Source organism: Cyprinodon tularosa, unplaced genomic scaffold, assembly GCF_016077235.1.
Source record: "Cyprinodon tularosa strain WSP-4 unplaced genomic scaffold, ASM1607723v1 ctg159, whole genome shotgun sequence".
Taxonomy (NCBI): Eukaryota; Metazoa; Chordata; class Actinopteri; order Cyprinodontiformes; family Cyprinodontidae; genus Cyprinodon; species Cyprinodon tularosa.
Window position 1 is genome coordinate 554,808 of NW_024038427.1, and position 13,479 is coordinate 568,286.

General features: G+C 36.5%; 2 protein-coding genes across 2 annotated transcripts in view; both read right to left on the reverse strand.

Annotated features, from left to right (window-relative positions):
* The window catches only part of llgl1 (LLGL scribble cell polarity complex component 1), a 42,239-nt gene extending 40,100 nt beyond the window's left edge, over window positions 1-2,139 (reverse strand). The window contains exon 1 of the mRNA XM_038280319.1: window positions 1,790-2,139. Coding sequence (XP_038136247.1) covers window positions 1,790-1,870 — 81 coding nt within the window. The 5' untranslated portion in view covers window positions 1,871-2,139. The remainder of the gene's footprint in view (window positions 1-1,789) is intronic.
* An 898-nt stretch (window positions 2,140-3,037) lies between these two features.
* The window catches only part of myo15aa (myosin XVAa), a 67,717-nt gene continuing 57,275 nt past the window's right edge, over window positions 3,038-13,479 (reverse strand). The window contains exons 56-66 of the mRNA XM_038280320.1: window positions 13,287-13,369; window positions 13,071-13,201; window positions 11,355-11,449; window positions 8,912-8,989; window positions 8,657-8,753; window positions 8,420-8,580; window positions 7,550-7,683; window positions 7,230-7,363; window positions 6,815-6,948; window positions 3,916-4,056; window positions 3,038-3,788 (exon numbers count right to left, since the gene is read on the reverse strand). Coding sequence (XP_038136248.1) covers window positions 3,687-3,788; window positions 3,916-4,056; window positions 6,815-6,948; window positions 7,230-7,363; window positions 7,550-7,683; window positions 8,420-8,580; window positions 8,657-8,753; window positions 8,912-8,989; window positions 11,355-11,449; window positions 13,071-13,201; window positions 13,287-13,369 — 1,290 coding nt within the window. The 3' untranslated portion in view covers window positions 3,038-3,686. The remainder of the gene's footprint in view (window positions 3,789-3,915; window positions 4,057-6,814; window positions 6,949-7,229; window positions 7,364-7,549; window positions 7,684-8,419; window positions 8,581-8,656; window positions 8,754-8,911; window positions 8,990-11,354; window positions 11,450-13,070; window positions 13,202-13,286; window positions 13,370-13,479) is intronic.

Here is a 13,479-nt window from a genome sequence, read left to right on the forward strand (position 1 = left end):
GATAATGGGACAGAAAATTTCAAAATGCTCAAGTTTTTCACATTCACATTACATTTCCAAGCATTTTATTTTCTGATCTGAATCGTTTGGGGGTGACAATAATAATCTGGTTGTTCATTTCTATTCAGTAGAACCAGTATGAACTAACAGAGCAGTCATCAACGTTAAAGTTTATACCTATTCATTTTTAATACATTTTAGTTTTTCTTTGAATACTCTTATTATATACAACTTTTCTCCAAATAAGATTTGGTTAATCCACATAACTGGACTTCAACATCATCTTTAATTTGTATGGCTTATGGTGGGCTTTCTTGTGCTTTCTTTTTTCTCAGACATTTGTTAAATACTTTTTGTAACATAAAAAGTGTTCAATAAATAAAGCTTTATTAATTAAGCTTACTTACAGTTGATCTAAAACAGACCCGGTTAGAGGACAGAACCACCACCACCAATATGTTAAACCTATATGCAGACATTGATGTAAAAATCAATGTACTTTAGATACAATCTGCTACACATAAAGAAAATTATTTTTTTTTCTCCCCTGCTGAACCAATTCCTTTTCTTTTTTGCCTCTTTACTATTAAAGCCTACTATTTCTACTGGTCTTTTCTCTATTAACATGCAAACTATCGGACTAAACCGGTGTAATGATGCTCTGATCCACCTGCAGCTGTAGCTCACCTGCCTGGTTTCTCACATATATGCAAGAATAAGGATGTATATGTGTTTGAAAAACAGTTTAAGCAGCCATTACGCTAGTTAAAACACAGCAGATCAGCCTAATTTTGATTAATGACAGTGTAACCAGCCATTGCACTGAACAGAGCCATGAGAGAGGAAGCATACGTGTCAGTAACTGTTTTTTGTGTCTGTCTGTGTGTGTTATGAAGCTTTTTTTTTGGAAAATCTGGATTTTTTTCCCCCACCAATCTATTAACTGGGCTTCATGGTTCAGACTGACATCAGTTCATCACTTTTCGTTCTTAGATGTCTCCTCATAACAGTTAAACTACCTCCATGTGTAATGCAACAATTCAACTATCTAAATTGTTATATTCTTATTGTTTGTTGATTATTTTTACAAGCATGTTTCACAAATCAAATTTCATTCAAAGCCTGTTTTTAAAAGCAATATATGACATTTTTCTTACAAAACTTAAGTGAGAAAACCAATGAATTAATAGGATTTGGTAGGAAAACAATCTGAGATTAATTTTAAAGCCATATCGCTCAGCTGTACTCAAATGCTTCAATGTTTATGTCGTAATCTGCAAATTTTCATGAGAGGAAATGTTGACTAATGGTAGCTTATCAGACTGATGCTGATGCCTCTGGTGAGGTCATCAACTCAAACACATGGAGCAAACATTTTTTTAAACCCTCTCAGCTGGCTTAAAAAAAAAAAAACAGTATTTGATTTCCAATAAAAATAAAGAAAACAATAAAATAAATCAACCTCTGTAAGGAGCTGTATTTTAATGTTGCTTCATATTTGTTTTACAGAACATATTTCACCATGTGATAGTTTGAACTTCAGGTAACAACCAACATCAAAATCCATGTAACAACAAAAGAGTTGAGGCTGCAATCAGCCTGATCAGAAGCAGTAATGTGGAAATCTCTATACATGAACAACACAGACTAGAAGCCAGGTGAAATGCTGCAGGGCGATCTCCATCAAAACTGCAGCCAGCTCAGCTGTTTGGGGTTTTTAGGGGGGGCGAAGCTGCAGAAGATGAGGAAACCCTACAGCCTCCCTCCCATCCTTGTCCCGTTACTTTACCTTGTTGAAAGCGAAAAGCTCCTGTTTTATCTTCTCTCTCTGCGGGTCGGTGCCCTGCCGACGAAACCTGAACTTCATCATCTTCGAAGCGGTTAACGGGCTAGACCGGGTGGGACCGAGGGGAAAACGGGGAGCACTCGAACCGGAGTTAACCGCTGCAGGAGAGGCGCCACGGACGATGCTAGGCTAGCTAACTGGGGGGCTAACCCATACAGGCTTTAAACGCGGGGCTACAGCAGTAACTGCTGCAACGAGGACAACTCTTCTCTACCCTCTCCTCTCCTCTCCTCCTGGGGCTGTTTAGGTCGTTGTGGGTTTGACCACAGCCCCCCTCCCAATCCCAGTTCACACGAAACTCGTCATTCTTAACCAATGACGGCAAAGAAATCTGCGAGAAACGACTCGGATACACCCACGCGCCCGAGAATTTCAGAAAGGCGCGCATGTTTTGTAATACGGGGCACACCGTTTTATGCCTCTGGTATAAATTGGCACTGCGGATGGTAAAAATTTAACTGAAAGCACAAAACTAAACGTACTCAAGAAAAGTAGCCAATAGGAGTTAGAATCAAAATAAACGAAAACATTGAGGCGCTCTGTGAAATAATAATTCATAATAGGGTGTAATGATATATGCAGCTTAAATGCAAAAGAGGGTAAGTTGAGTAGTCAGTATTTATATTTAAAAAATATGCCAATCCTATGCAGGAAAACAGACAGGGACAGAGCAAGCTGAACACATGCACTTATATCGTTTAGAATAGACTGCATACTGCTTATTGTTTTTTTTTTTTTAGAAGATGAAGAAAAAAATCTTCTTTCTACGTTTCAATTTAAGGTCAGATATATGTTGTCTGTGATGACCAACAATTGCACATATTTTCCCATCTGTAAGGTTTGGCACTCCCTTAAATATTTGCCCTCTCCTCCAATTAAATGCCTTACTTGCCTTTCCTTGCCTCAGTATAGTGGCATCATGATTTAGGTTTGTGGTGCTATGCTCATCCATTTGATATAATGGATTAAAAATACTTTAGTGAGATGTTTTAAGCCATATCTTCATAATTTCATTGGTATTAAATGATAAAGATTTTTTGTTTACACTTAAGATCTATATGCTACTTTATGTTGTCCTCTCAAATAAGTCTTAATTAAATACATTAGATTTAATCCATATAACATGATAGAAATAAGGTAATTTTAGGCATAGAAAGACTGGCAAGGCACCATCTTGGCACACCATACATTAGAGGTTATGCTACGAACTTTAATGTCCAGCATTATTCAAACACATTATTTGTCAACAACAATCATTTACAAAATATACATTATTAAACATTTGTTGTGCAAACTGGACATTCAAGTGTCTATCTGCTAAAATCAGTCCCTTTTATTGGGCTATCTGATTATTACTTCACTTTTGTTTATGGCAAAGAGAGAAGAATTAATCAGTTTGTAGCATTCTCTTGTTTCTGTTCTCCTAGAATTAATCTGCACCTATACAAGTGAACACCTCATTTCTGACTGATAAGGTTAAATTCAAACCTGTATTCAAGTCTAGTAAAAGACAATCCATCCTTTTTGTTTCTAATGTAGCATGCAAATTATCTTAAACATGTTTACTGCTCACTTTGCACATTTTCATCTTTCTCATAGAATGCTAAACTGCCAAAAAACTCCTTCTTTCTATGGTAAGTGCAAATATATTTCTCATTTAAAAAAAATACACATCATTGTTAACAAAATAAAATTTTTAATACCTAATATACAAGAGAAACATTCCATTCAATTCTATCAAATAGAAAGGTCTACTAAATAAAGGCCTAAAAAAATGTATATAAAATATTTCAGAGGTAGATATAGTGCACTCATAAGGCATTGAAGTGGGATCTATCCGCTAAAGCAGGGTAATTTCACTGGGTGGCAAGGTGAGTCTCTTCTCTCTGAATGACAGCATGTTCTCCATGTGCATGGCAATGACTCTGCACAGTTCGAGGCCCTGGAAACAACACAAACACACTGCTCAAAAATGCCCCTTAAGATAATCTTACTTTGCATAAATATAGCAATGCTTATTGTTTGCTCATTCTTTCTTATGTGTGAGCACTGCTTGCAAAGTTGCACACCTGCTCCAGCTGCAGCTGCGTGATCCTCTGGTTTAGCAGGTCTCCAATCATGATCTCCACGTATGGGTAGCTGGAGCCTGAAGTCGGTCTCTGGGTGCGAGTGGACTGCACTTCCTTCAGGGGGAAACGTACCATGGTGTCCTAATAATAACACACACACTAATAAATATAAACAAAAACAATATTTTCAACTCTTTTTTATCGTTTGGAGTTTCCTGTTTATAGAAGGTGCAAATATGGAGCTCAACAGTTATAAGGCGTTGAAATGAAATTTGATTTTAGGGAACTCTGTTTGCTATATTAAAAAATGAGTACTGACTGCAGGAAAGTGGTGAGTTCTGTTTAGAAGTTAAATAAAATTATCAGCAACATCAATGTCAGATTCATCTTTGGGCTTTTAAGGATTTATCTAAAATGTATTTTTAAGGATAAAAAAAGATTGTAAAACAAGCACCTTAAATGGTTTTAAAACAAGTTTGAATCTATCATTGATTTTCCCTAACCTCATAAACATGTTAAATAAAAGCATTGCTTTTTCTTCAAAACATAAATTTTAAACTGGGTGGAGTTTGTGTTTATTGCAGATGCTTGATGTTAGTCTGCTTTGTTTCCTCTGAAACCAGTTCTGGTGTCTGTTTGAAGTTATATTCCCTATTAGCTACAGATTTGGTTGGACTTTCATGTATGACCCATTGATTTGATGGAACATGGAATAATTTGGAGGTACCTCTCTGTGGTGTTTGTATTGTCCTCAGCACAACTGGAAAAGAAGCAGGCCCTCAGGATGACTCTTCCACCACTTGACATCTAGTTATTTTCAGAGCCTGACCTTGAAGACGCTTCTCTCATCTGATTATAAACAATGTTCTCCAGAGGGCATGTGGCTTGTGCTAATGGACAGCCTTTGGAGTGGGTGTTTCTTTCTTGCTTAGCATCCCTTCACTGTGATGTTAAACTAGCTTACCAATTTCCTTGCTTCTGTGATGACAGACTAAAATTAAGCTTTGGGAATGGCACAAACCTCAACCCTAATGCAAACGCATAGATTTTTGCATAAAGGCTAGGTTCATACCAAAAAAAAGTCAAATTAAAATAAACTAAAAATGCTGCAAGAAAAAGGACAATTTCGCAACATTAAGATCTATATTTGCTTTCGAGCCTGTAGTGTAAGGTGGAATTATTAATCACATACATGCAAACTTAAGTCTCTAGTTCCTGTTTTCAAAATGCACTGCCGTAAAATAAATTTCCCCCTGAAAAAAGAACAGATCATCTTTATATTTAAAAAAACACAAATTAACTTTCATCATATGTTTTTTAAAACCAGCACAGCTGAAATAATCTTTAAAAAAAAAATCTTTTCCTTTTTGGACATTTGTGATAATGCATAATGAAAACAACCATAGAAAGTTGTCTTTTTTTAAAAATTTAAACACATTGATTCCCAACAGGGGGTAATCGTACCCCTACTGGTCTGTGTTTTTATATCTCTATTTTATTTATTAGGTAGTAAAGTAAAATAGGGCTGGGATCTGTTTTGCTATCAGAGGACCAAATTGAAAAATGTTACAAGCTTCACAAAAGTCATTTTTTCATATATGTTTGAGTTCATCTTCAGCTGTGACACACATCTAACCAAGCAGAGGAACAGACTGGATGTAGAGAACAGCCTGGGATCAGTTGTTTTCCACACTGAGCTATCAGAGATCTTTAAAGCAGCTCAGGTGTCTTGATTGAAACAAATTAAAACTAATCAAGTCAGTCCTACTATAATGTTTGTTCTGTATTTTGTTCCCAATTCATCAAGTTTAAATGTGATTACAAGAAAGTTACTAAGAGGAGCTCCAGTTTTATAAATACAAGTTTATGAGGGGTTTTATTTTGTATTTATTTTGATTCCTTCCCAGTAAACATATTTATGTTATATATTTATTTGAGATGGAAAGAATAAAATGCCTAATATTTAAATCCTAAAATTAAAAGATTAAGTAGAATCTTTTTTATTTTATAATCAGTTATTGTACTTTTGGACATTCATCAATACTTTTGATTCAGAGGGGTATTCATGGTAAGAAAAAAATTCACAAAGGGTGAATCTGCTGTACCAGATTTTTATTGACGTTTTTATTGAAGGACTGTCTTCATGATCATACAAATATGCACTTTTTTAAAGATATTTTTAAAAATGTCAATTTCTACAATTTTACTCATTTTACTTTACATTTCCCTTGAAGTTACTTTATTAGACAATTCTAATAATATTTTTCATCTTCTATGAAGATTAAGGTGATTCCAGTTTTCAGGGGACGTCTTGAAACTGCATTTCCATTTACCATTAAATTGCACAAATTGTAATTCATAAAAAACCCTATTAATTTTCGCCCTAGGATGAGTTTTTTTTCCACAATACCAAAATTGGTGTATTTCATAAAACTGCAATGGAAACAATTTTTGGATTACATGAGTTGCCTGGACAGTTTTTATTAAATGGAAACACTGTAAATGCGAAATTATGCCTTTTTTTTTACATTAGAATAATACAAAACATTTTCGCATGTATTTTAATGGAAACGCAGCAATCTCAAAGACTAATTAAACAGTAGCCGTTACTCTTGTTCTGCGTCATTTATTTGTCAGATATAAATTAACGAATCAACACATATGATTTTTGAATTGAAAAATGTATAACCTTGGCCTGTTTTATTGAAAGGCAACATACAGTTTAAACCACAAAAGGGTGCTATTAGACTTGTAAGAAAAAATGTATTTGAACCCCTAAAAAGCTTAGAACAATCTAAATAAGAAGTATACCGTCAAAAAACCCACAATCTAAAAATGGAAAACACATACAGAAAGATTTTATGGATTTCTGATGCTGCAAATCTAGCTTTTTACTCACATGGGTGTCCTTGTTAAGGAAATGAAGTCCATTTAGGTTTACAGCCAAGATGCAGGGGGCCTGGATCGATGAAGAACTCAAACTTTGTATGTAGAAAAAAGAGGAACCGAACATTGGGAAGGCACTGACCAGACCTGAAGACAAACACGTAACAGTGTCATCAAAAACTCAGCTCATATTAATAACGAAGAAATATTCTCTACAAAGAATACATTTTGTGTACATTAGGAGTTTTAATCATTTTTGGTATCTAAATATTTTCCCGCTCTGCTTTTGAAGCCATGTGTTTGTTCAAATACTGAAATACTTTGAAATCTAAGTGAAAATAGTCAACTATATAGGACCCAATCTATGTACAATTTGCTGCATTGATGTTAACAGTAAAGCAGACATTCACAAAATCCTGGCGACTTACCAAGAAACTGTGCACGGGCCTGGTGTGGGTTTAAAGGCTGGACGTACTGCATGTGCTGTGTTACCGCATTCAGCCATTGTTGGGAACCCTGTTTGCTGTAGAACTGGGAGGGGACACATTCCTGCACCTCACGGCTAGACGAACACAAAAACAACACAACAGGCCTTGTGACACTAGACCCCAAAGGCGTTTAATTACATGACAGTTAGCTTATGTCAAGTGCATTAATTGGATTGATGTTATGCATGAGTGAGCAGTTTCTCATCCGTTTCTATAGAGGGGAAATGATTCATGGTGGAAAACAAAAACAGTATATTTACAGAGTGGGCAAGTAGATGGCGTCTTTGGCACGGTGCTGTAGAGCCGCCAGCCGGGCAATCTGTTGCATATGCTGATCACTGGGCTTACCCTGAGGAACTACACCCAGCAAAGCCTTTAGGTAGTCTGGCAACACCTAAAGTAGAGACAGAAGGATGGTAGGCAGTTTCCACAAGGTATTACGGAAATATCATCTACTGGCAGAGCTGTGCAAGAACATGTTCTAATAAGCATATTCATAAGTGGTGTTAACTTTAGCTAGGTTGGGTTTTCAGGTGAGGTGTACATCCTATGCAAACGTCCTGCCTCATTTCAAATAGTCATGGTTTAAACATTTTATGTCTGTTTTTTTGTTTTTTGTTTTACTGTGTGCCTGTGTATGCTGCAGGCAGCCAGAAAGGTCAGCTCTGGTCTTGCAGATACAACAGAGAAAATTTGAGGAATGAACTCATGCTAAAAGCTTTCTGTCACTTTTTTCTCCATTCTTCTGACATGTATGTAAGACAGATATAACAGCACAGATGTTCCATTTATTTGAATGAGGGAAGGCCTGGTTAGCTGACTTGTTCAAACAGAAACAGGCTAAGACAAATAGATTAAATGGAACCTTGTTAACAGTAATACTGCTGCTCTGCTCTTTCATATTGGACAAAAAGAATGCTGAGCCAGGAACTGAAGCAATGCAATACAGTATGATCATGAATTAGCTGAGTTTTAACCTGCTTGAAGTGAAATTAAATGATTTCTCTCTAAGGATGAGTTGCTACAGGATTCTGTCTAAGTCTGGGTGGGAGTTGGTGTAACAAATGCTTCAACGCAACTATTTAAAGGTACATGTAATCCATCATTCAGCTTAAACAGCAGCTTCGTACCTGGTTGTAGTGCATGGTGACATAAAGCTCATTGTCAAGTTTAAGAGCCAGACTCCACACAACTCTTCTAAACCACAGACTGTAGCTGGCATCCACCGGCTCAGCCTCTGTGGCAATGTCCAGGATGTACTCGCGCTTGTTCAGAGGTCGCACATTTTGACCTGCAGAAAAAAGCAGCTTCATTAATCTAACCGCATCACATTAAAAATGTTGAGATTTTAGTGCTTCCTCGTTTACCTTTGTGTGTTACTAGAAACACTGCATATTCATCCAGCGCCTCCAGTCTTTGCAGCCCCATCTCTGAGCAAAGGTCCTCAATCACATCTGAAGCAACCTGGCATAAATAAGTTCATTAATAGTGAATAATCCTGTTGGGAATCGTCACACATTTTTTGCTTGTATTGCAATTTTCTTCCTGCTTTTACACCCTACTTTTTAGGTTGGTTTTATAATCAGACGTTTATGAGCTCAGCTTATCTGAGTTACACTTACAGAACATGTCTTGATTTTCAGGTGCCTTTCTATCCCACCTGGAAGCAGGAAAAGCTGTCTCTTTGAGCTCCGGCCAGCCTATAGACAGACAACCAATCAGAAAACGCCGCCGCACAACAACACAAAACTTTGCAGCAGTCATGAGTGAAAAAAACTCAAATTCTCTCAATTATTCAAATGTAAAAACTATTGTCAAATTTCTACTAAAAGGTGGAATGAATCAGTCAAATCCGGTCTAATTAAACAGCACCCCCCTTTTTCCTGATTGTGCTGTATGTTACTACAGAAATTGTGCACAATGTTTGAATGAGAGGCTTCTGTTGCTCAATGTTCAGCAAATTCAGACAGGCCCTTCTCTAAGAAAGGGTATCAGTTTCACCGATACTCTTTTATTTGGAAAAGAATGAACTATGACAAATCTCCTTTGCCTAAAGCAATGTTTTGTTTCCAACACTGTGTTCAGGTTTTTGATAAGATCTCTCAAGTAGCCTTCTTTAAATCCAATAAATCTAGTTCAAACAAACATGATCTACACCTGAAAAACTCTGTTTTCACACCAAAAAAATATTTTTTTTATATAATAAAATCAAGTAGCAGTTTTATTTACTTGTTAGCTGATCCTTAACCTTTGTTTTTCTTTGACTGAATGTATTCCTTATATGCCAAAAACGATGAAAAAAAGCATCTGGTTTCTAGATGCTTTGTAGTGGAAGAAATTATTATCATCATTTTAATAAATAATTATAATTGCTTTTACCAATTGAATTAAAAAGTATAGGGGTGCATTGAAATTCAACCTTTTTATAACATAAAGTGTAAAATTTTGCATTCAGAATTCATCTCATTAGCAAATAGATTTCTATTTTTCTGTAATTTAATCTCAGTTTAACTACAAGTTTTAGAAGTTAAGTAGTTATCAGCAAGTTAAAAGGACAGTAGTTAGTGATAAGCATCTTAGGTGCACGTCAGTGGGGGAAAGCTGTGGACAAGTTTAACCAGGGTTTGCTGGCTTAAAGAAAGTAAATTGTCCCTTTCAGGATCCACATTTTTGATTGTTCATAAATGTTATTAAAGTCTCTCCTAACCTGCTTCTTGTCCGGCTGCAAAATGCATCCCTCTAATTAGTTGCACCTGGTTCTAATGCCTCTCATCAACCCTTGCCAAAGTTACAATCCTCTCTTTTTCTTTATATGAGCACCAAAATCTCTTTTCAGTCAAAGCCTGTTTCTGCAGTGTGAGTTCTATTGTTTCTGGTTTCTTAAGTCCTGGGGTTTCTTTGCACTGTTCCAGTGAGTTAATTTCCTTGGTTTATTCATGTCTTTTATGTTTTAAATCTCATCTGCTTTTGCTGCTTACCTCTGTGCATTTGGGTCCAACAACAAGATGAAACATGATAATCCTAAGCTTTAAATATTGCATGACGAATTATTCAGTCCATCCATTAAGAATCAAAACAGTGTAAAGCAAATAAGCAATGATATATGCCATATTCTTCCACCTAAACTGGCAGGCTGGGCGAGTGGGGGGGTTGTAATCAGAGAAGCAGCACAAAAACGAAACTAAAAATCAATAATAAATCTGAAGCTGGAAAAATCTATACGAGAACCTTTGGACAGGACATCTATTAGTTATGCAGGTCACAAATCTGTCTTTGGAAGAGAGATGCAGGAGAAAAACTAATGTAAAAACGAACATATCAAGCAATGTTTACACCCACCCACCCATCCACTAAACATGCCAAGGCACAGCAAAAGGGTTGTAAGAGAGTGCTGTGCTCAGATGATAGCAAAACCAAACTGTCTGGCCTTTGCGTTTAAAATAGTATTTGCGGCAAAAGACAATAGATCACATGGAACGTGATATCTCATCTAAAAATAGTAATGTAAGTGTGATACTATGGAGATCTATTTTTTTTTATTTCTAAGGGATGAAAGGGGGGGGGGGTAGGAATCAATTAGAAGAGAAGTAAACTAAGAAAAGGAACAATCTCCATGCAGTAACTGGGTGGGAATACACCTCCCAGCAGGCATTGAATCTAAACATACAGCCTCATCTATACTGGAATGGTTGGGATCCAAGTACAGTAATGCTTACAGTCAAAAGATTCTTTCTTTTGCAGGGAGACATACTCCCAAAAACCTTCTGCTAAAACTGGAGTAAAGATGGTCGGCAAACGAAATATGTTACTTATTTCCACTTCAGAGGTAGGATGTGTTATCCTCACAAAAAAAAAAAACATAATGGTAGAAATTACACAAAATGTTAATTTATAGGGAAAGTTCAGATTGTATGAATATATTTTACAAGTTTCTATAGTATTATAGAATTAACCTTGGTTGCACCAAAAATATCAATATATGCCGAATAACACATTGTTATAGATAGATAGAAAGAGAGAGAGATAGAGAGATAGATACTGTAGAAAAAAAAAAAAACAACTAACCAGTATAGCCTTGATCTCCATGTTGTTGGGATACTGAACACGTCCACCATATTGGAATGTTCTCTTCAGATTTTCCTGACAAGCCTTGGCAATACCTATCAAATCAGAACAGATTGCAACAAATACAACCCTATGAACATCCCAAAATTACTGACAAATGACTGGTGAATAAGGCATTCATTGGAAGTGTTTACGGCCTATTAACACCCTTTCTGGTCTAGACCGAAAGGGTGGAAGACCGAAATATCCCTGTTGAGTCAAAGTTCAGACAAGATTTTTTTTGCATAACTTTTCGTACGATTTCATACGAACTGATAATGAGAATATGCTGTCGGTTTCTGTCTTACTGCAAAGAACAAAAGCAATGCAGACTTTTCTCATCTTATTTGTGCATGACATGAGTCTGCAAGTTAAAAGCTGTGTTAAACATAATATTGCTCACCTAATAGCCTACTGTTAGTAATAATAATTTCCATTGGGTGTTTTGGGTGCATGAAAGCCGCCACTGCACTGCTTGCATCCTACTCAACAAGCTCTAATGCACTTTTTCTTGTGTTGAGACCACTGGTACCATGAGGTTGAGCATCCACATGAGGTTTCCCGGAAATACTCTCCTGTAAGTATTTGTTTTACATGGAGTGAATCAGATAGTGAATGATAATCTGCTTATTAAAATGTTTTATGGATTGTGTATGTCCGATTCTACCCCACCTTCTATGTGGACTGTGTGTTTCCAGAAGAACCTATATGGGGTTGAACCTTTAATCACGGGCTTACCTTGCGATTAGTAGAGTTAGCTTTGTATTTTCCCCAAAGGGGATGTGTTTTACTTTTTAAATGTGTCTCTCTCTGTCTCACTTTTGAGATTCTCTTCGAATTGCCACGTAGGTCCAACCAAAGTGGATAAGCTTTTACCGCAGTTGGAATCAAGAAACACGACTGCAGAGAACTGAGTGTGGTCTGACCAGCCCCTTGTATTTAAATGAAAGGTTAATGCTACAACTTGAAAGCATTTGATTTTCTATTGAATCAGACTCTAAATTGTGTCCAGTGTTTGGCCTTAACTCTGAGAATAAAGTCAGAAAGAAACATTAGCCCAAATTCACATCCTTTGTCTGTTGATCACTGGACTGAATATATGGAGGCTTTATGAGAGACTAAAGCTTCATTTTTGAATTTAAGATGTTTTTCTTTTCTTTTTTTCCATCAGAGTTCATCTCTAAGTATAATACCATGTTTTTTTCTTCCATTATGTGACAAACATATTTTTCTTTTTTTTTTAGTCTAAAAAAGACTCAATTTTCCTAGCTCTCAACCAGCATGTGCAATTTGGAGGAGTGTGTTTCTCCCCAGTGTTGCATCTCTATTTGCATCGTACTATGTTAATTAGCATGGTGATTGTAAATCTCTGAATTCATTTATGTGGCTTGGCAAGATTGTTTTCATTGCAGCCAAAGCAGTAGCAGAACAATCTGTGTACAGTAGTCATGCAGCGCCAACTCTGACTCTGGTAACCTGTCTGATGATAATGTACCACCACGATCTCAAAGTAAATGCATTTTCAGTCAAAACAGTGTGCTAGTTCTCATGCTCCATGGCCATTACAGGGAATCCACTGTATCCTTTTTGCTCATAGATGTTCTGATAGATTTTTAAAGTTGTGTTGCAGCATTGATCTGGAGTAATGGAGCCATTTTCAATCGGTCGATTGCATACCTTGGTATGGCATCCCAGGGCTGTCACAGGCATCCTGCAAAAACCTCAGCAAGAATGGTTTCATTACATCAGAGCAGCGATGAAAAGCTGTTAGGATATACAGCAGCCTCCATCCTCTCTGGCAACTATCCCTGAACAAAACAAACATGATGACATATTAACAGCCATCCAAAAACCTAAACACTGACAGTAACTTGTGAGTACAGGAAGTCTTACTGTTTTGAACTGGTGTTGTTAGTGACCTGCTTCATCACTTGGCAATAGGCTTCATCCCTTATCAGTCCATGATCGCTACTTAACTAAAGTTATGAAAGCATTGATTAATTTACACAAAACTATGCAAAGAGGCTCAATAAACACACTGAGAATTAGAGTTTATATATACAAAATAAATAAAAAATAACTCCTT